This window comes from Plecotus auritus (assembly GCF_963455305.1).
Source record: "Plecotus auritus genome assembly, chromosome: 2".
NCBI classification, from domain to species: domain Eukaryota; kingdom Metazoa; phylum Chordata; class Mammalia; order Chiroptera; family Vespertilionidae; genus Plecotus; species Plecotus auritus.
This window is the reverse complement of record NC_137771.1, coordinates 146263802-146286133: the sequence shown is the minus strand read 5'-3', so window position 1 is coordinate 146286133 and position 22332 is coordinate 146263802. Positions and strand designations below refer to the sequence as shown.

The following is a 22332-nucleotide window of genomic DNA, read 5'->3' as shown; positions in this document are numbered from 1 at the left end:
TTGTAAACATAGCATCCTATACTGCTCTCCGTAAGAGCAAACACAAGAAACCTAGAAAATGGCATTTTCCCAGGCAAGCAGAAAAAAACCTTGAAGAAAGTCATTTTGGGATACTCCTAAGCATCTCAGTTTATAAATTATAAACTTCCCAACACTAAAACATTTGGATATTCAATTACATAATAATTTTCAAGTTAGTGTCTCACCTCACTCACTGGGAATTCTCTTGAGAATATCACCAGGACCCTAAAAGCAGGGCAAACTCCTGCCAGTAAAACCTTAACCACCAGAGAAATAACTCTCAGGGTGTAATAGACCCATGTGAGAAGTATTTTTATTATAACAATGGTATCAGGATATTTAATTTTTTTTTTTTTAGATGAGTCAGAGCCCCATTTAGGCACATAAAAAAACAAAACAAGCCCTAGCTGATTTGGCTCAGTGGGTAGAGTGTGAGCTTGTGGACTGAAGGGTCCCAGGTTTGATTCTGGTCAAGGGCACATGCCCAGGTTGCGGGCCTGATTCCCCAGTGTGGGGTGTGCAGAAGGCAGCTGATCAATGATTCTCTCTCATCTTTGATGTTTCTATCTCTCTCCCCCTTCCCTTCCTCTCTGAAATCAGTAAAAATATATTTAAAAAAACCAAACAAAACAAAAACAAAAAATCTCCCCCAGCCCAGCCCAGCCAGTGTGGCTCAGTAGCTGAGTTGACCCATGAATCAGGTCATAGTTCGATTCCTGGACAGGGCTTGATTCATCTAAGATTCAGCAGGGGACGCACAGGAGGCAGCCAATCAATGATTCTCTCTCATCATTGATGCTTCTCTCTCTCCCCCTTCCTCTCTCTGAAATCACTGAAACCTATTATAGATATATCCATATATATAAAATCTCCCCCAAAACAATAAGCAGATACTATACTTAACACTTACTTTTCTTTCACTTCTAAAACCTCCCCTTCCTTGTCTTTATCTTCATCAGACTTCTCTCCTTTAAGCATGGGCTGAGAAATTATATCATCCGTGAAAGAACTGAAGTAAGATTTGATAAACTGTGGAGATGGCATCAGAGGTTCACGATTCTGAAATTTAATCATGTTTAAATACATCAAAATGAGAAAACACAAACCAAAAAAGTAGATACATTTATACAACAATGAGAATGACATAAAAATTGGAATCTCTTTTTTAAATAACTGAGAAATATTGGGTTCCATACCATAGGACAGCAGAAATGGTAAAGCTGTCAGCCCTAGCTGTTCAAAGCAGGTTTTAAGTGAGAACATTTCCCCTCTCCAAAGATGCACACACACACACACACACACACACACACACACACACACACACACACACACACACACACACACACTAGGTGTACCAGCTAATAATGCAGATTTTGTAATCAAAGAAAACATGGTAATTTTCAAGAGAAACATCAAAAGTGCTTTATTCAAAGTAATGTCCATCATTAGCTACACATTTCCCCCATCTTTCAGGTAATTTGTGGATACCATCCCAATAGAACTTTTCTTGTTTTGAGGCAAACCATTCAGAGGCCAAATTTTCCACTTCTTCGTACGTTTTGAAGTGCTGCTCAGAAAGTATGTGTGCTATGGATTGGAACAAGTGGTAATCTGAAGGAGCAAGGTCTGGTGAATACGGCAGGTGGGTTAATACTTCCCAGGCAAGATCTTTTAACGCGTCTTTAACTGATTTTGAAGTATGTGATGGTGCATCATCAAGAAGGAAAATTACTTTGCCGTGTCTTCTGGCCCATTCTGGTCATTTCACAATCAAAGCGTGGTTCAAATTGATTACTTGTTGTCGGTAGTGATCAGTATTAACGGTTTCACCTGGTTTTACAAGCACATAATACACCACACCTCCTGAACCCACCAAATGCAGAGCATTGTCTTCTTTTTTAAGCCATTTGGCCTTGCAGTCGATGTTGATGGTTGACCTGGATCAACCCATGATTTTGTGAATTTGGGATTCTCACAATAAATCCACTTTTCATCGCCAGTCACAATTCAATGCAAAAAAGACTTTCTTTCGTGCCGTTGAAGCAACATTTTACTGATGACTTTTCGGTTTTCCATTTGTCTTTTGTTCAGTTGATGTGGCACCCATTTTCCTTCCTTTAAAATCTTTCCCATTGCTTGTAAACGATAGGAAATTGTTTGCTGAGCAACGTTTAATCTTTCTGCAAATTGTTTTTGAGTTTGACATGCATCTTCATCCAATAAATGCTTGTAATTGTTGGTCTTCAAACTTTTTCAGTTAACCTGGACGTTCTTTGTCTTTCACATTGAAATCATCACTTTTAAAGCATTTAAACCAGCATTCACAAGTATCTTGAGATGGAGCATGATCACCATAAACTTCCCAAAGTATACGTTAACTTTCAGTAGCACTTTTCTTCAAAATAAAGTAATGAATTAAAACTCCCGCAAATGCTCTTTTTTTGGCACGAAATTCAACATTTTTAAGCGTAAAAATACCTATGATGTTAACACCTTCAGCAAATTTGACATATGAAGTTTTGAAGCTTGCTGTCATTACAACAAAATAGCATACATATCAAATCGCATATATATCAATACATGTGTAACTCCATCTATTGAAAAAAATCCACATTTGTAACTGGTACACCTAATATATATACACCATGCACTAAAAGTAAAAGAAGGTAAAATCTGGAATCCAGGAGGCAAATAACTGCTGAGTAAAAATGATATCCTCTGGTCCCTGTCCTAGAAGACTAGCATCTCAGTGCACCACTCAAGACCAAGTCTTACAAATGCGTTGACATGCAAAGTCCACATCCCATGGGCCTTCATCTGTCCTCTGTACTGCATATGAATATCTCCATTAGAGTTAAGTGCCAATTGAAAGCCTGTTTAAATTATTGCTTTTTGGCATGGCAAACTCACTCATAATCACACAATTATAGTAGCATTTTGTTTTTCCTTATAGTACAACTAGGATGATAAAGTTTTAAAGGTAGAGAGAAGAGAAAGTAACATCCAAAGGGCTCTCATAATATATATTGGATCCTTTAGGTACAAAATTCAACCAAAAAATTTTTTTAAATGAAAATATAGTATTTAAAAATGTATATCAAATATCATTTTTATTTTGGTAGATATTTTTGAGAACATATTTTTATTACTGATTTCAGAGAGGGAGAGGGAGAAAGAGATAGAAACATCAATGATGAGCATCATTGATTGGCTGCCTCCTGCATGCTCCAAACTGGGTGTCGAGCCCACAACCCAGGCATGTGCACTGACTGGGAATCAAACTGTGACCTCCTTGTTCATAGGTCGATGCTTAACCACTAAGCCATGCCAGCTGGGTTATTTTGATAGATTTAATGTTTGTGTGTGAAGGAGAAAAACAAGGAATCTGCCTATGTAAGCAGGTGATCTAATCTAGGATAGATGAGATTGGGAAAGAAGAAAACTAAATAGGAAATCAAAGGGAAAAACCTTACCTTTGCTCTCTCTCTGGGGAAGACTTAGTATGTCTTAATTTAGGATTATACATAAATATTTAAGTCAAATGGTAATCCATCAAGTGACAAATATGCCCAATATCAGTATTTCACTAAAGATTTCAAGTAGAACTATGTAGTGATGATCATTTACCATTTTAGGGGAAAAGCTTAAATAGAAATTTAAATAGCACTTACTGGAGGCCGAGAAAATAATGTTTTTTAGTTTTCTATTTCAGAGTAGACAAGAAACTATTACCACCTCCCTGTCCTCCCCAGGGATACAAATTTAAAATAAAAACAATGTTACAATTAATAAACTTAAGTATCAAAGGAACAAGATGTAAATTCTAGCTCTGCCACTTATTAGCTTACTAGAGGCCTGGTGCATGAAATTTGTGCACTGGGGGTGGGGGTGTCCCTCAGCCCAGCCTGCACCCCTTTCCAATCTGGGATCCCTCTCACAATCCGGGACTACTGGCTCCCAACCACTCGCCTACCTGCCTGCCTGATTGCCCCTAACTGCTTCTGCCTGCCAGCCTGATCACCCCCTAACCACTCGCCTGCCAGCCTGTTCAACGCCTAACTGCTCCCCTCCTGACCCGATTGCCCCTAACTGCCCTCCCCTGCTGGCATTCTTGTGACCACATGGGGGCGGCCATCTTGTGTGAGGGTGTGATGGTCAATTTGCATATTGCCTCTTTATTATATAGGATGTGACCTTGCACCTGTCATTTTCAATTTTCTCATCTCTAAAATGGCAATAAAATACTTGCATTATTTATCTTAGAGGGTTGTTGTAAAAACCAAAACATAATATGAAGTATTTTATGATTTACAAAGTGACATATAAACAGATTAGAAGATACACCTGGAAAATGATATGGAGTCTATGTAAATGTAGGTTAACTTGTATTTTCTTACCACCCTTCAATTCAACCAATACAATTCCTTAACAATAATCTATAATAATAAAAAGGTAATATGCTAATTAGACCAGATGTCCTTCTAGAAGTCATTCTGGACGTCCTTCCTGACGAAGCTGGGGCTGGAGGCCTACTCTTGCACGAATTTTCATGCATCAGGTCTCTAGTATTACATAAGTAAACACAAAAAAAACAGGTTCCTGTAAGATTCCATTTGTATTTTACAGTGTTTTAAGGAACACTAGTTCTATGAAGTGCTCAATGAGAGACAAAAGATCATTAGTTTAGAGCAGCCGTGGGCAAACTACGGCCCGCGGGCCGGATCCGGCCCATTCGGCTATTCTATCCGGCCCGCGGAGCCGAAAGAGCGGAGGGTTCTCTTGCTCTCCCCTCCGCTCCTTTACTTTGCATTTATATTAGTTCACACAAACACTCCATCCATGCTTTTGTTCCGGCCCTCCGGTCCAGTTTAAGAACCCATTGTGGCCCTCGAGTCAAAAAGTTTGCCCACCCCTGGTTTAGAGACTGAGAACCACTACATCTATATTCCTCTTAGAGATTCATAACTCATCTGAGCACATGAAAGTCCTGCATGAAGGAACCTGTTTTAACTCAGCTAATATTTGAAAATGGTAAGTTAAAAATATACATAGCTTGTTAGAATGAATTAAAAAAAAAAACCAACCACAAGTTATTATTAAAGAAAAAAGGAACAATCATTAAATTACTGACATTTAGCAGAAAATCTCTAGGGATATTTAGTGATGACTGTGGTACTCCCACAGCATTCTACTCATATCCTTCCCTGGCACTTCACCATATGATGCCTTTTATACTTACCATGGTTTCCCTCACTAAACTAATTCCGTAAGGGCAAGGACCAGTCTTTGTATCCACCCTTCTAAAATGCCCACCATGGAACTTTGGTCAATAAATGTTTCTTGAATTTAACTATCTATTACTGAGTGCTTAAAACTAATAGCCACTTATACAGTGCAACTTTAAAAACTTTAATGATATAAAACAGGAATTGGCAATTTTTTTCTGTAAAAGGCCCAAGAGTAAATATTTAATCAGTATTTGTGACAGCCTCTGTCACAACCACTCAACTCTACTGTAGTAGCTTAAAAGCAGCCAGAAACAATGTGTGAGCAGCTGAGTTCCAAATAAAACATCTATCTATACATACAAAGAGGAAATATGGAAATTAGGCCATGATGTCTTAACGGGTCACGACCAGACAGGAGGAAGTTGCGTGCGCAGGTGAGGCCCAGAGTGGAGATGGAGGCCGGGGGGTGGGAGGGGAGGCCCGATCCCCCGGAGCTGGAGCGCACACGAACAGGGACAGAGGGGCTGGCCCGCAGCCTCCACGGCCAAGCGCAGGCCTGGAGAGGAGACGGCGGGCCTGCCTCCCACGGAAGCAGCGCGGCTCCCTCCCACCTTCTGTGGAATCGGCATGGGTCCCTCCTGGCTCCCATGGGCGCCAGCGGCTCGCTTCCACCTCCCGCAGAAGCAGCGTGGCTCCTTCCTGCCTCACGTGGAATCGGTGCGGGTCCCTCCCGGCTCCCGCGGAAGTGGCACGGCTCCCACAGAAGCGGCAGGCGGCCTACTGCACGCGATATCGTGCGATGGGCTACTACTTACTTATAAAAACAAATGGCAGACGGGATTTGGCCTGTGGGCCATTGGACAATTCCTAATATAGACAAATTCTTTCAGTGTTCTCCAGGTACAATATTGGACACAGCCTACATTATTTAAAAAAAGATAAGCCACAAAAACCCAAGTTAAAAGGAAAAATAAATATAATCCAGATCTAACTGCAGTTATCATTACCATTATGCCCAAATTTAAACAATATATATTAGAAATGACCACTCACAATGTATACTCACCCTCTATTAACCAACTCAGATTAATTTACCTTGTATTTTTCTTTGGCTTTCTCTTTTCCAAGAAGTTTAAGAACTTTATCAGCTAACAGCATGCTTTGTTGATTTTGGAACCCTTCTAATATACACACAGCAGTGACATCTAGAAATAATGGAAAAACAAGAGTAAGTATGAAATTACTGCGAAGATGATTAGCAGCATCAAATGGGCACAGTCTTACTACAGAAAGCCAAACTAAATTCATAGCTTTATGTAGCTATCAATTTCATTTCCAATAAATTGATTCCTAAACTTTATTTTATATATTCTATGACCAAACTCAAAGCTCAGAAAGTCACTCCACTTCTATGAGATTCACTTTCCTCACCTGGGAAATGAAAGAGACTGTAGTGCATGATTTGTGATTTTTCTTACTGCACTAACATTTTACATAGCAAATAAAATGAGGAATTCAGGAGCATTCTCTTAGGGCCAATAACTATAGGCTAAATTAACATAATGAGGCGCTCTCACATCTGGTCTTTTTTATAGGCCTCAGATTCTCTCTCATCATTGATGTTTCTATCTCTCTCTCTCCCTTCTCCCTTCCTCTCTGAAATCAATAAAAATAAATTTTAAAAAATAATAATAATTATGGCTAGCCCAGCAGGTGTGGCTCAGTGGTTGAGTGTCAACCCATGAACCAGGAGGTAATGGTTCAATACCCAGTCAGGGCACATGTCTGATTGCGGGCTCAGTTCCCAATAGGGGGCGTGCAGGAGGCAGCCAATCAGATGATTCTCTCTCTCCCCCTCTCCTTCCTCACTCTGAAATCAATAAACTATATATATATTTTAAATAAATAATAATTATGGCTAAATCTTCTGAGTGTTTATGGTTTTAATTGTGTAAGATTTAAATGTGCAGTGGAAAACAATTTTAGATGGTGGAAATTACATTTTGGTTTAGCTCCACGTCACCCAGAAGAATGTACTTTAAAACCCAGTGGTCTAGCCAAAACTGGTTTGGCTCAGTGGATAGAGCATCAGCCTGCGGACTCAAGGGTCCCAGGTTCGATTCCGGTCAAGGGCATGTACCTTGGTTGCGGGCACATCCCCAGTGGGGGACGTGCAAGAGGCAGCTGATCGATGTTTCTCTCTCATCGATGTTTCTAACTCTCTATCCCTCTTCCTTCCTCTCTGTGAAAAATCAATAAAATATATTTTAAAAAAAAAACACCAACAACAAAAAACCAGTGGTCTAGCCCTGGCCAGTTTTGCTCAGTGGATAGAGCATCGGCCTGCGAACTGAAAGGTCCCAGGTTTGATTCCAGTCAAGGGCACATGCCCGGGTTGTGGGCTCGATCCCCAGTGGGGGACTTGCAGGAGGCAGCCGAGCGATGATTCTTTCTCATCATGGATGTTGCTATCTCTCTCTCCCTCTTGCTTCCTCTCTGAAATCAATAAAAACATATTTAAAAAAACACAACAGAAATGTGTTATACAAACAAACAAAAAACCCAGTGGTCTATACTATAATTGAAATTTTAGTAGCAGAATATTTATAGTATTTACTAAGAATGGCACTTTCACTTCATGCTATGTACCAATTACATAATTTCTAATTGGGTATAAAATAATGTTTGCAAAATACCGAGGACAAAAAAAAATGGTTTTTTTTTAATGAGTCATTTTAAAATTATTTCAGATTTATATAGGATATTAACTGAAAACATGTAGAATCTTAGAAAAACTATCACTTACTAAAACCTCTTTCCTGATTTTTTACTCATGGAATTATACTGATGCTCATTAGTTGCCAAGTTTAAAATGTATAGTGTATTAAATCTGAATCATAATATTCATTTAATTCCATATCTGAACAGAGACAATACTCAAATATCAGCTATCTCAGTTTAAACCAAAAACAAAGTCTCAATTTGGGAAGAGTTGAACTTCTAAATACAATTGATTTTTCTACTCAAAGGCAGAGTTTCATATAAATTTTACCAATGATTACAAAACCATTAATTTTCATATGGAAACACAAAAATATCCTCACCTTCTAAACATTCCTTCTTATTGTCTAGCTTCTCGTGGGCTTTTGCACGTCTAAAGAGAGCTTTCACATATTTGGGATTAAGTTCGACAGCCTTTGTACAATCTTGTGCCACCTCTTTCCATTTTTGCTGCAATTGAAAATATTTTTTAAAAGTCACACTAAAGCACTGTTTGACAGAAATCAGTTTTCCAAACTTAACAGGCTGAATGTTAGGAGTCTGACAATAGAAAAAATATTTTCAATACATATAAGGAATATTTATAGCTCATATAAATATCTGTAATAAAGATAAACAAGTACATACAGAAGGCCGAGAGAGACATATGAAAACATGCTCAAAGTCACTAATCATCTGAGAGATGCAAATCAAAATGACAATGAGGTACCATCTCACACCTGTCAGAATGGCTATCATCAACAAATCAACAAATGACAAGCGCTGGAGAGGATGCAGAGAAAAAGGAAGCCTCTTGCACTGCTGATGGGAATGCAGACTGGTGCAGGCACTGTGGAAGACAGTATGGAGTTTCCTCAAAAAATTAAAAATGGAACTCCCATTTGACCCAGTAATCCCACTTCTAGGAATATATCCCAAGAAACCAGAAACACCAATCAGAAAGGATGTATACACCCCTATGTTCATAGCAGCACAATTTACAATAACTAAGATTTGGAAACAGCCTAAGTGGCCCTCAGCAGATGAGTGGTACATCTACACAATGGAATACTACACTGCTGTAAAAAAGAAGGAACTTTACCATTTGTAACAGCATGGATGGACCTGGAGAGCATTATGCTAAGCGAAATAAGCCAGTCGGAGAAAGATAAATATCACATGATCTCACTCATTTGTGGGATATAATGATCAACATAAACTGATGAACAAAAATAGATCCAGAGACAAGGGGCAGGGGAGGGGGGGGTTAGAGAGCAACCAAAAGACTTATATGCATGCATATTAGCATAACCAATGGATACAGACACAGGGGTGGTAGGGGCTTGCCCTTGGGGTGGGAGTGGATGGGGGGGCGGTGTCAACAGGGAAAAAGGAGACATGTAATACTTTAAACAATTAAAAAAAAAAAAAAGATAAGCAAACTGATTAGTAAAAATACTAGGCAAAGGACATACTTAGGCCAACCTTCTACCACCAAATCTACAAACCTACCTGCATCTATGTGCCCATATCATCATCTTCTTCCTGCCTGTTAGAAATGAGGAAGCACCGTTCTTTATCAAAGACCAACCCTCCACTTATGGATCTGTACTCTCTCCACTTTAGGGACTCCACTCTGTTAGCCATTCTATCTCTCCATCAATCTGACCCCTCTACTGAATCATTCCTACGAGCATCTTTTAAAAACCCTCCATTGATTCCATAAATCCCTGCAGCTTTTACCCCATTCTTCAGCTCCTCTTTACTGCCAAACTCCAAAGAGATGCCCCTCTATCTGATTTCACCTAACTCACTGGCTGCTCCTTCACAATTTCCTTCACTAAATTCTCGCTCTCTGTCTGATCTCTGCATGCTGGAATATTCAAGGCTTCATCTCTCTCCCTAGGTCAGTGGTCGGCAAACCACGGCTCGCGAGCCACATGCAGCTCTTTGGCCCCTTGAGTGTGGCTCTTCCACAAAATACCACGGCCTGGGCGAATCTATTTTGAAGAAGTGGCATTAGAAGAAGTTTAAGTTTAAAAAATTTGGCTCTCAAAAGAAATTTCAATCGTTGTACTGTTGATATTTGGCTCTGTTGACTAATGAGTTTGCCGACCACTGCCCTAGTTGATCACCTCTATTGTCCTGGAATTATATAACATCTAAAATTAGATGATTCCCAAGTATATTGCTTTAGCCAAAACCACTCTCCTAAAATAGACATTTCTCAAGTCAACTGTGTACTTAGCTGTCTCATGTCTTCCCCAACCCACTGTTATTAAATTCCTGCTTCTCTTCACTCTTCACATCCAATGCTGTTGGGTTTCAGCTTTCCTTCATGGCTCATCTAGGCTACTACAACATCCTTAGTTGGTCTCCCTGCCTCCACTTTTGCCTCCCTCCAATATAGTCTTGACAGAATGGCAAAAGTAACAGATGATATTGCTGCTCTACTTAAAACGCTTAAATATTTCCCACTATACTCAGCATCACATCCAAACTCCTCACCACTACAAGACTTTGCTTGATCTGGCCTCTGCTATTTCTCCCAATTTTATCTCTCTATATTCCAGGATTCTTTATACCTCATTAATCACACCAAACTCTTTCCTGCCTCAAATTACACATAGCATTTCCACTATTTGTAACACTCTCTTCCCTACTTTTCTGTGCACCAATTCCATCGCCGATCATTCCTCTATTACAGAATCATGTGTCTTTCAAAGCATTTAGCAAAATGTCATTTAGTAGTTCATTGTTTAGCTATAAAGGCTATGCATAATTGTTTGCTTTTATATAGACCCAGCTCCTGCCATAGTAACCTTCCATATATGACACAGTCAATTAAATTTGGTTGAACAAATAAACGCAGAGAATAAAAATGCTCAATAAGCATAGAAAAGGATGGTCAACTTCAGCAACATCTCAAAAACTGCAGATTAAAGTGATGAGACAGTAATTTTCTTCTATAGGAGTGGCAAATATTATTAAAACTGATAACCAGCCTGGCCAGTGTGGCTCAGTGATTGAGTGTTGACATATGAACCAAGAAGTCACAGTTTGATTTCCAGTCAGGGCACATGCCTGGTTTACGGGCTTGATCTCCAGTAGGGGACATGTAGGAGGCAGCCATTTGATGATCTCTCTCCTCATTGATGTTTCTCTCTCTCCCTCTCTGAAATCAATAAAAACATATTAAATAAAAAAAAAGTGATAGCAAGAATACTGGAAATCAAACATGCTCACCTTATTGTTGAAAATAGATATTGATACTATCTTTTTATATTTTAATTTCTAGAATTTTATCTCCCAAAAGTATGCATAAAAATTTATCCAAATGTTCAATAGCGAGATGTTTTCCACTATAAAATCATACAACAGCTACTATATACAGCCTTTAAAAAAAATGAAACAGATCTACATATGTTATGAAAAGCTGTACAAGATATAGTGGCAACTGAAAAAATATGTTGCAAACAATATATGTAATAGGAACTCATCTTTGGTCTTTTTATTTTTACTTTTTAATTTACTGATTTGAGAGAAAGAGAGAAACATTGATTTGCTATTCCACTTATTTATGCATTTACTGACTGACTAATGTACCCTGACCAGGGATCGAACCCACAACCTTGGCGCATCAGGATGATGTTCTAACCAATTGACCTACCCAGCCAGGGCCTCCCCTGCCCCCAAACCTCACTTTTGCTACTACATATATTGAGACAAAAAGTTTAAGAAATAGCTTCAAAATGTTGAAGAGTATAGTGTCACCAGAAACTTTAGCTTTCTGTATTGTCTAATTTTATAAAGTGGAATATATATAACTTTGGATTACATTTTTAACAAGCAAAACTAAAATTTGTTCTTAAAAAACTTATGTAATTAAAGGATATAAAAACAAAACAAATATCCTTTAACTTCAAGACTTCAAAAAAGTTATTAAATTTATTTAAGTGGCATTATCTGAAACATAATAAAAATAAAGAGAAACAAAAATAACAGAAAAAACAACCCAGGATACCTACCAACTGTTCAAAGGCAGCAGCTCTGTTTTGATAAAATGTGGAAAGGTCAACATTCTTCTCCGTAGGGCACAGACTGATCGCCTCTGTATAGCAATGAATAGCTTGTTCATATTTCCCTGCTTTAAAGTATTTGTTGCCTTTGTTCTTGGCTGCTTGGGCTCTATCAAGAGAGTTCTAAAACGAGAGGAAACAATTATTAAATACTTATCAATAGTCAGGTATAGATTCAGATCACAGTGCTTAAATGATAAGCTGACAGAAGAAAAACAGGAAGGTGTTCAGAATGGTCCTTTACCTGAATGGTGCAAGTCGCTTTATATAAATATCTTCATGGGATAATCTACACTAATAAAAGAGAAACATGCAAATTGACCGTCTCTCCGCTCCGCCAACCAGCCAATCAGAGTGAGTATGCAAATTAACCCAACAAAGATGACGGTTAATTTGCATACACAGGCTCCAAGCAGCCTGGGTCCAAGGAACATCCTCAGGACCCAGGCCACTCCTAGTCTGTAGGCCCGCGCGTAGGCACCAAGCGGCTAGGGGTGGGGCAGGAACATAGCAATGCAGCGCACGTGCGTCGGTGCCAAGTGGCGGCCCAGGTCCACATACCCCCTGGGCCAGCGCCCACAATGCAGGGTTGGCTGCCGGCCTGGAGGACTTGCAGACCCGGCGGCCACCGCGCGGCTTAGGTCTGCACGCCTCCCAGCCCGGGTCCGCACGCCCCCCAGGCCGGCGCCCACAACGCAGGGCTGGCTGCTGGCCTGGGGAACGTGTGGGCCCAGTGGCCACCATGCGGCTCGGGTCCGCACACCCTCCAGGCCAGCGCCGACAACACGGGGCTGGCTGCCGGCCTGGGGGGCGTGCCCCCTTGTGCTGTGGGGACATGCCCCTAGCCCAGTGGACACAACACAGGGGGACCACAGGGGCAACACCTTTTCTTTTTTAAAAAAATATTTTTTATTGATTTTTTTACAGAGAAGAGGAGAGAGGGATACAGTCGGAAACATCAATGAGAAACATCGATCAGCTGCCTCCTACACACTCCCTATTGGCGATGTGCCCCCAACCAAGGTACATGCCCTTAACAGGAATCAAACCTGGGACCCTTCAGTCTGCAGACCAACGCTCTATCCACTGAGCCAAACCAGTTCGAGCGTAAACACCTTTTCTGACTGCTCACTGGCTAAGCTCCCGGTAAGCTGCCTCTCACAGTGTTCTTGGTAACTTGGGTAATAAGAATCCAAGAAGGTGATCTAGGGTTTTTCCACCACACTCCTGGAGGAAAAAACGAAGGTACGCTGCTAGAGGGGCTAAGAAATGTCATATCTTGCCCTAGCTGGTTTGGCTCAGTGGATAGAGCCTCGGCCTGCCGACCGCAGTGTCTGGGTTCGATTCTGATCAAGGCCATATACCTAGGTTACAGGCTCCTCCCTGGTCAGGGCCCAGGTCAGGGATCATGCAGGAGGCAACCAATCGAAGTGTCCCTCTCACATTGATGTTTCTGTCTGTCTCTCCCTCTCTCTTCCACACTCTCTAAAAATCAATGGAAACATATCCTCAGGTGAGGAAAAGGAAGGAAGGAAGGAAGGAAGGAAGGAAGGAAGGAAGGAAGGAAGGAAGGAAGGAAGGTCATATCCTATGAAAGAGACATCTTGAAAATGCCTAAAGAAAGTTGTCATTTTTTTGTGGTGAAGCGACTGGAGTCTGTAATGATGAAAACACCTTGGCAGCTGCGGTGGCTAGCAGTGGCTGCAGCAGTGGGGTGATGGGGCTGGCGCCTTCCCCTGATCAGCCCGGTCACCTCCCGCAGAGGAAGGACAGACTGCGGCGCCAAGTGGCGGCCCGGGTCCGCATGCCTCCCAGCCTGGGCCCGCATGCCCCCCCAGGCCGGCGCCCACAACGCGGGGCTGGCTGCCAGCCTGGGGGACGTGCCGGCCGGGGAGCGGGCCTAAGCCATCAGTAGGACATCCCCTGAGGGCTCCCAGTCTGTGAGAGGGGGCAGGCTGGGCTGAGAGACGCCCCCCCACCCCCAGTGCACGAATTTTGTGCACCAGGCCCCTAGTCTTATGTAATAAAAGCCTAATATGCTAAGTGTCCGGTCGGCTGGTCAACCAATCAAAGCGTAATGTGCTAATGATATGCTAAGGCCGCTCAACTGCTCGCTATGATGTGCACTGGCCACCAGAGGGCAGACAGTTGACCAGTTGCTATGATGAGCACTGACCACCAGGGAGCAGATGCTCCTACTGGCAAGTTAGCTTGTTGCTCGGTCCGACCAATGAGGACTGAACAAGATGGGCCGGACATGCCCTGGAGCCCTCCCACTATTCCTCCCCGGCTGGCCAACCTCCCACGTCCCTCCCGGGTCCTGATCATGCATGCACGGGGCCTCTAGTCTCAATAGTAAGATTACTAAATCAAAAGGTTTACATATTTTTAATTTCAAAACCACTCAGACTTTCCCCCAAAAAATGCTTAAGTGGTTTAATGTACCACTTTCCTGCCATTCCTACCAGCAAAAGGTATGGCTGCTATCTTTTATTTTACCTTCTAGAGCACATTTGCCAATATCTGAAAACATTTTGATTAACAACTGAGGGCAGGGGAGCTACTGTATCTAATGGACAGACTTTAGAGATACTTCTAACATTCTACAATGCCAGTGAAACAGGAATTTTAGGGGTAAAATAGGACAGGTTTAGGAAATATTAGAAATTTTGGAAATTAAGGGGACCATGAAGGAAACACAGGGCTGCAAAGCAGCAGAAGGTATATTTCCATAGAATAGGGGAAACTGAAAAGCTCCCTCATTTCCATAGAATGAGGGGGCTGCAAACAGCAAAAGGTCTATATTTACAAAACAGAGAAGGCCTTCTTCATCTAGAAGAAGAAGAAAGCCCAAAGGAAATAGGAAAACAGTAAGGTAGGAGGGGTGGGGGGGGGGAGAACCTCAGGTGTCCCATGTGAGGTTCCACCTTTGAGCCCAGGAGTTACTACAGTAACCAGTCTAAGGGAATAGTGACCAATCAGAGGGGATATCAAGGCACCAGGGTCTGCAGCCTTTATAAGCCATAGGGAAAAGGAACTCAGTGGGACCCTTTTCCCCTCCCCATGTGGGAGTCTGTACTTGTTCTTCAATAAATCTCCACCTTTGTTATACCACTTTCTGTCCATGGATTCATTCTTCGGTTCCGGCAGACAAAGAAACCGGATTCCAGTCCAAAAATTCTGTTTCACCAGCACAGCCCCCACAACAAAGAATTATCACATTCAAAATGTCAATAGTAGTAAGGTTGAAAAATCTGGGTATAAACTAATATTCTAATATTATTTTAATTTGCATTTTCCTCACTATTATTGAATTTGAATATTTTTTTCATATTCATTGGTCATTTGTATTTCTTATTTTGAAAAACCACTTATTCATGCATGTTACTATTTTTCTATTAGACTATCAGCAGTATAGGACACTAGAAACACTGTCATTTTTATTACAATTATCCCAAATGTACTATTTGCTCATCAATTAATTTTTTTTGCACTATTTTGCCTCAGAATCTGATTCCTGGAACACCTAATTTACACAGTTCATGTACACAATACGAAAGAGTTGGTAGTTAATACCCATTGAGGACAGTTGTGAACATGTCAATCAACACATGGGAAACATCTCTGTAGACAAATCTAGTTGTCCAGAGTCTTGCTACCAGGTCCAAGAACTTGTTGGCATGTCTCTATCCAAAACTTTCTTGTCAACATCATCCAACTTGAACAAATACGTGATTATGAAAAAAATCCATATATCTCCCAACAGGTGAGCACTGACAAAGCAAAAGCAGAAGTGGCTGCTCCCTCAAATAACTTACAGGACTGTGAAAGCCCCAGGACATCTCAATCACAAAGAGAAGATGATAACCCTTTTTTCTATTTGTTCTTTTTGCCCTTACTTTTGCTTCATTTTTCTTGCTGCTTCCCCCCTCCATTTACCTTTTGTTTACCTTCTCTTTTAGTCTTACCACAGCTGTGGTTATTTTTCTAAATCTAGTGTGCAAAGAAGAATTTGTAGGAAACTAAGATCAGAATATAAAAACAGTTAGTTTAAGCTAGCCAATGTCAACAAGTAACATGCATATTTTAAAACTAGGATGTGCGAGGATGAAAGAAACCAAATAAAGCACAAATAAATTAGTAGATGAATATAAAATCTTCCACTTGTCAATAGCTTTAATCATCTTCTATAAACTTTTGACAGAAAAATCCTAAGCATAAAACATCTATAATAGAAGACAACTAGGAATCTCTTAGGTAGCTATGATTCTGGGGTGGAGGGAGGAACTATTAAGGTGATTTCTGGAAAACTGCATTTGAAGCAAACTCAACATCCCTTCCATTCCACTGAGAAAAGCAGAAGTCTGATTGTAGTAGGGCTGTGCCATCCAGGAGTGAGATCTCCTACGTCTAGAGACAACTGACAAGCATACCTTGCTTGTCTTCCAAGAGACCACACTATCAAGAACTGCTAACATAAAGGAACATTAATACCACAAAAGAGAGGTACCAAAAAGAGAGGTACCAAACTCAAAGAGAAAACTAGTATTTATGAAAGAATAAACCAAGCAAAAAAAAGTTAACATCAGTAGAATATAAATCTATCAGTATTTTTAAAAAGGTTGATTTTTAAAAGTACCGATTAGACATCTTGAAAATTAAAAAAGATGATTACAATGAACTCAATGGATGGACTGTATATTAGACTAAGGAGTCAAGAAGGTCTGCCAGAATGCAATAAAAAAAGAGGATAGCCCTAGCCGGTTAGGCTCAGTGGACAGAGCGTGGGTAAGGCGCCGCCCCCATCACCCTGCTGATGGTGCCTCTGCCGGCGGCCACCACCACCACCACCACGGCTGCTGGCCCTTGCTTCTTAGTGCTGGCTCTGCCCCCGCCCACTGGTGGGTGGGGGTCGATCTGGGGCCAGGCCAGCTGGGGGAGGGGCTGTGGGTGGTTGAGGCACAGCAGGTGGTACCCTGTCCAGCCTCTACAGAGGTGTGGTGCCAGGACCCGGCCTGTGCCGCTGCCTCTGGGGAAGGGGCAGCACTGGGACCGGGACCATGCAGCCCTCTCTACCACTGCCTCTGCGCAAGGGGCCGCAGTGCTGGACCGGCCAGCACCAAGGCCTCTCCCACGCCACCTCTGTGAAAGGGGCCATGGCGGTGTCCCCGCTTCCTGCGGCAGCTCCTCCCCCTCTCCCGAGGTGGCGGAGGCAGCGCCTCTCCGTGGCCTCTGTGAAAGGGGCCGCGGAGCTAGACAGGCCTGCGGCACTGGACCGGCCCATGCCGCCAGCCCTCGCAGCAGCTGTGGCTTTGTCCGGAAGGATGTCTGGTTTAATTAGCATATTACCCTTTTATTAGTATAGATAATGTGGTATGGAATACTATACTCAGCTTTAAAAAAGGGAAATCTTACCTTTTGCGACAGCATGAATGGACCTGGAGAACATTATGCTAAGTGAAACAAGCTAGTCAGAGAAAGACAGGTATCATATGATTCTACTCATATGTGGAATCTAATGAACAAAATGAACTAACAAGCAAAATGAGCTAAAAGTCTCATAGATAGAAAGCAGGCTGACAGCTGAGGGATGGGAGTCTGGGTGGTGGTGGTGGTGGTGGTGGTGGTGGTGAAGGAACTGAGCAAAAAAGAAAAAAAAAAGTGGTATATTGAATGCATAGAAGTATGCTTGACTACAAACACACTGAAGTTTTATTTAGCATTTTTACTAAAGATTTACAGAATAAACAGAACATTCTCTGGGCAGAGTAATGACCTTGTTTCATTAGCATAAACAAGTAATACACTCTTTCCAGTCTACTAGAAGTTCAAGTCTAAATGATATCACACTAGAAAAAAAAATGATAACACACTGAACACAAGGAGAGGCAGTCATAGCAAGGGCTGAAAATTAACAGAATACAGCTAAGATAGGCACACAAGGCTTTGCATAGAAATATGGATACTTATTTTTATTAAGCAAAGTTCAAATCAACCTAAACTCAAGCAACTGAATCTCTCAATTAGCTATTTCCCTCCATTTAGTCAAATTTTGTAAGAGCTTCCTTTTTAAAATTATTACAAATTTTTTAACTCCTAAGTCCAAAATCAGAACCTGCTAATTTCCTTTCCCTATCCTATATAATAAAAGGCTAATATGTAAACTGACTGAACGGTGGAACAACCAGTCGCTATGACATGCACTGACTACCAGGGCGCAGACGCTCAATGCAGGGCTGCCCCCTGGTGGTCAGTACGCTCCCACAGGGGGAGCACTGCTCATCCAGAAGCTGGGCTCATGGCTGGCAAGCGGGGCAGCGGTGGTGAGAATTTCTCCTGCCTCCGTGGCAGTCAGACATCACCCGAGGGCTCCTGGACTGCGAGTGGGCACAGGCCAGGCTGAGGGACACCCCCTACCCCCCACCAAGTGCACTAATTTTGTGCACTGGGCCTCTAGTTGTACTATAGAAAGAAAGAAAAAAACCAATGCTCTGAATGACACTGAGCATAAAAGGATCAAATTACAAAGGCAAACACCATACTGCAAATTGTCTTCCATGGCTCCTCCACTGCCCATTCAGCAAGCATCCAAACTACCTTTGCATAGCTCTTGATCTTGGTTAACACCCCTAGCACCTTCTGCTCACCCCACTCCTCATCCCATTACTTTCTGCCAAACCATTAATAAATGGCAAAGAAAGAATAACATGCCCTAGCCTTTTGGCTCAGTCCAGGTTCGATTCCAGTCAAAGGCATGCACCTTAGTTGCAGGCTCAATCACCAGTCCTGGTTGGGGTGTCTGCAGGAGGCAACCAATTGATGTGTCTTTCTCACATAGATGTCTCTCCCTCTCCCTTCCACTCTCTTTAGAAATCAAAGGAAAAATATCCTCGAGTGAGGATTAAAAAGCAACACAAACAAAAAAAAGAATAACATTACAATAGAGATGGTATAGAAAAGCTCATTATTTTGCTCCACTGATGGAATTTAGGACAAAAAGCTGCTTATTAGCACAATGCTAGTTTATCAGTTAACACAAACTATGTCAGAAACTAGACCTTAAACTTTGAGACCAACACTAGGCAGAAATTAAGTAAATGCACTGGTGGAAAAAGTTTAAAGCTACTAAAGAGATTTTTAAAACTAAAAAGCAATTTGTTACTGGAAATTACTTTTGGTTTGGGTAGTTTTTTTTAAGGTTCTAAACCTTAAAATTGGTGATTCATAATATGTGATACTAAATTTCTGTGAAAATGCATCTTTCCCCTGCATCTCTTACAGCAAATCACTTTCTAATTGATCTGAGTTTTTTAACAAGCTGAATTGTCGAAACCCCCTAGTAACTTCCCACTACCATTGCTTACACACAAGCACTCCAAACTCACATTACTACACTCTTGCCAATCTGGCCTCCTACATGTAATATTGGTGGGTTCAAAAAATACTAATCTCACCCTGGCTGATTGGCTCAGTTGGTTGGGCCTCATCCCGTGCACTGAAGGGTTGCCGGCACTATGTATTCAATTTCTATAAGCAACACATGGGCATAAATTTAAACATAGTGAATACTGGTAAGAATACAGGTGAATTATGAAAAAGAAAAGGCATCCATTTCTGCCTAGATGTCAAACAATCAAAGTATTACTTAAACTACTAGAAGACAGCTTTATCCATCCAAGATGTGAATAAGTTTCACCTCTTGATAATGAATAACTGTCCAGTAGAGTCAATGACCCTGTACTTCTGCTTAATGAATTCAACAAACATTTGGACTCAAATCTTATGGGGAATCCTGAAGTTAATGCATGAATCAAAAATCATTAATTGTCAAAATTACTTTTGAAAATTCTTTATTTTTTTATAATTTTTAATTGAATTTATTGGGGTGACATTGGTTAAAAAAATTATATAGGGTTCAGGTGTGCAATTCTATAATACATTATCTGCATATTGTATTGTATGGTCATCACCCAAGTCAAGTCTCCTTCCATCACCCTTTTATCCCCTCCAAAACACTCTTCTACCTTCCCTCACCACGCTTTCCCTCTGGTAATCACCATACAGCAGTGTGTGGTAGTCTGTGGTGATGAGGTTTGGTGGTGTGTATTTTTTTAAATTCTTTAAGAAAGCACCACACAGGAGATGCAAGGTAAGTGCTATTATCTCCATTTTATATATAAAGAAACTGAAACCCAAAGAGATTAGAAATTTGCCCAAGGGAGGACTCAAACTGAAGCAATCAGACTCGAGATTGCCTAAACTTGACTTCTATAGTGCATGGACTGTTACCCATGATTTATTAATATGAATCTTTATCATTAGAATCACACCCAGATTCACACTCCTGAACGGAAACAAAACAGATTTAGGTATCATATGTTGCTCACCACTGCTGACTCCAAGGCAAAAAGGTCATTAACTGAAAAGAGAATCATCAGCACAATTAGATCTTTTTCTTTCTTTTTGTCAAGGAAATATAACTGAATTCATTTTAGTTAAAAGCACATTTGATAAGACTACTGTACAACCACCAACAGTGGATAGTCTTTATCCTGAAGGAACACAAGAGGCCAGAGTAGGAAATGAACACTATAAACTGGCAGCCTCTCAAAAGAACTATTACTGATCAAAACACAGAAACCCCAGTTCACATGTACAGAAAATGTACATTAGGTGATTAGTATATTAGTATTAGTATAACTAATAACCAGAAAATTTTTAGTCCAAAGAGTAGGTAGCAAGTGCATACACACACAAATACACTCAAAACTATCTGGGTAAAACACAAGACTTAAAAACAAGTAACTCAGATAACAATGAGAAACAGTAAATGTTTATCTTCTCTCTCAACAAACACTGTGCTGAAACTTGTCAAATAAGAAGCAAACTTAAGACCTTCCCCCATCTTTCGCAGAGGCAATCTACTCTGGAAAAAAACAAATAACATTTAAAGATCAGAACCACAGATATTAAGATATAATTTAGTGAAATACAAAGTTAAGAAAACAATCAGTTTGACAGTCAGTGAAAAGTTACTTAAGAATCTGCTCTGGAACAAAAATGTCTAACAAAGTATAGTCAAGAAAATATTCCAAGACGGAAAAATAACCCTCAAAGGATTCTTCAGCACATACACAAAACTTCAGAAGACCAGAAAGGGACCTCTGAAACAAGCCCTGCACTAACAATATGACACCATTACAGAAAGCTTTCAATGATATCCATTTGGCAGTAAGGAGTCACTGTAAACTCTTAGCAAGTATTTATAAATTATCTGATAATCACATATAGTCACTGTGAAAGATGACCTAGAATTAGGTACATTAATCCACATGAGAAAAATGAGTAACCAGTTAAAATATGAGGTTGTTTGATAATGCTTCTCCTAAATTATTTTATTCCCTTCTATCAAATTCTAAAAGTATATTTATTTTTGTTGTTGTTAATCTTCACCCGAGAATATTTTACCCATTAATTTTCAGGGGGTGGGGGGAAGAAGGGGAAGGGGACAGGGGAGAAGGGAAAGGGGACAGGGGAGAAGGGAGAGGGGAGAGGGAGAGAGATCAATGTGAAAGACACAATGATTGGTTGCCTCCTGCAAATTCCCTGATTGGGGCTGGGGAATAAACTTGGAACGCAAGTACATGCCCTTGACCAAGAATTGAACCCGAGACCCTTCAGAGCTAGGATGGGCACTCTTAACCACTGAGCAGCACTGGCCAGGGCTAAAAGTATATTTATTAAATTTAAATTATAGCTTTGCAAAAGTAGCATTCAATTCTGAAACACTAAATGAGAAATAATCTTCTAATACTTTATTGACCAACTGTTATTTTCATGTGAGTCAGACCGGGTATAGTAAGAAAATACTTAAGATGAAGTCATTTCCGTATGTATCCTGAAATTTAAAAAATCTACAACCAACCCCACCTACTACTATCAGGGGTCCTCAAACTACGGCCCACATGCGGCCCACCGAGGACATTTATCCGGCCCACCGGGTGCCACTGCCTGTCCTGCTTAGCAGCCGACTCGTCCCGGGCCCACAGTGTGCATAGGAATTTGTTCATAGTTTTTTAACTATAGTCCAGCCCTCCAACGGTCTGAGGGACAGTGAACTGGTCCCCTGTTTAAAGTTTGAGGACCCAACTAAATCATAGTAGAGTGGCACTCTTTACCTAAGAAGAACCTACTTGTAAGAATGCGGATGCTTTAGCATTATGATGTAGTGCATACAAAATCAA

The 22332-nt window shown here is 41.0% G+C and overlaps 1 protein-coding gene across 1 annotated transcript in view; it reads right to left on the bottom strand.

The window, feature by feature from the left end:
* The window catches only part of TOMM70 (translocase of outer mitochondrial membrane 70), a 48294-nt gene that overhangs the window by 20505 nt on the left and 5457 nt on the right, over positions 1 to 22332 (bottom strand). The window contains exons 2-5 of the mRNA XM_080657752.1: positions 12038 to 12211; positions 8354 to 8480; positions 6345 to 6454; positions 932 to 1080 (exon numbers count right to left, since the gene is read on the bottom strand). Of these exons, the coding sequence (XP_080513878.1) occupies positions 932 to 1080; positions 6345 to 6454; positions 8354 to 8480; positions 12038 to 12211 (560 nt within the window). The remainder of the gene's footprint in view (positions 1 to 931; positions 1081 to 6344; positions 6455 to 8353; positions 8481 to 12037; positions 12212 to 22332) is intronic.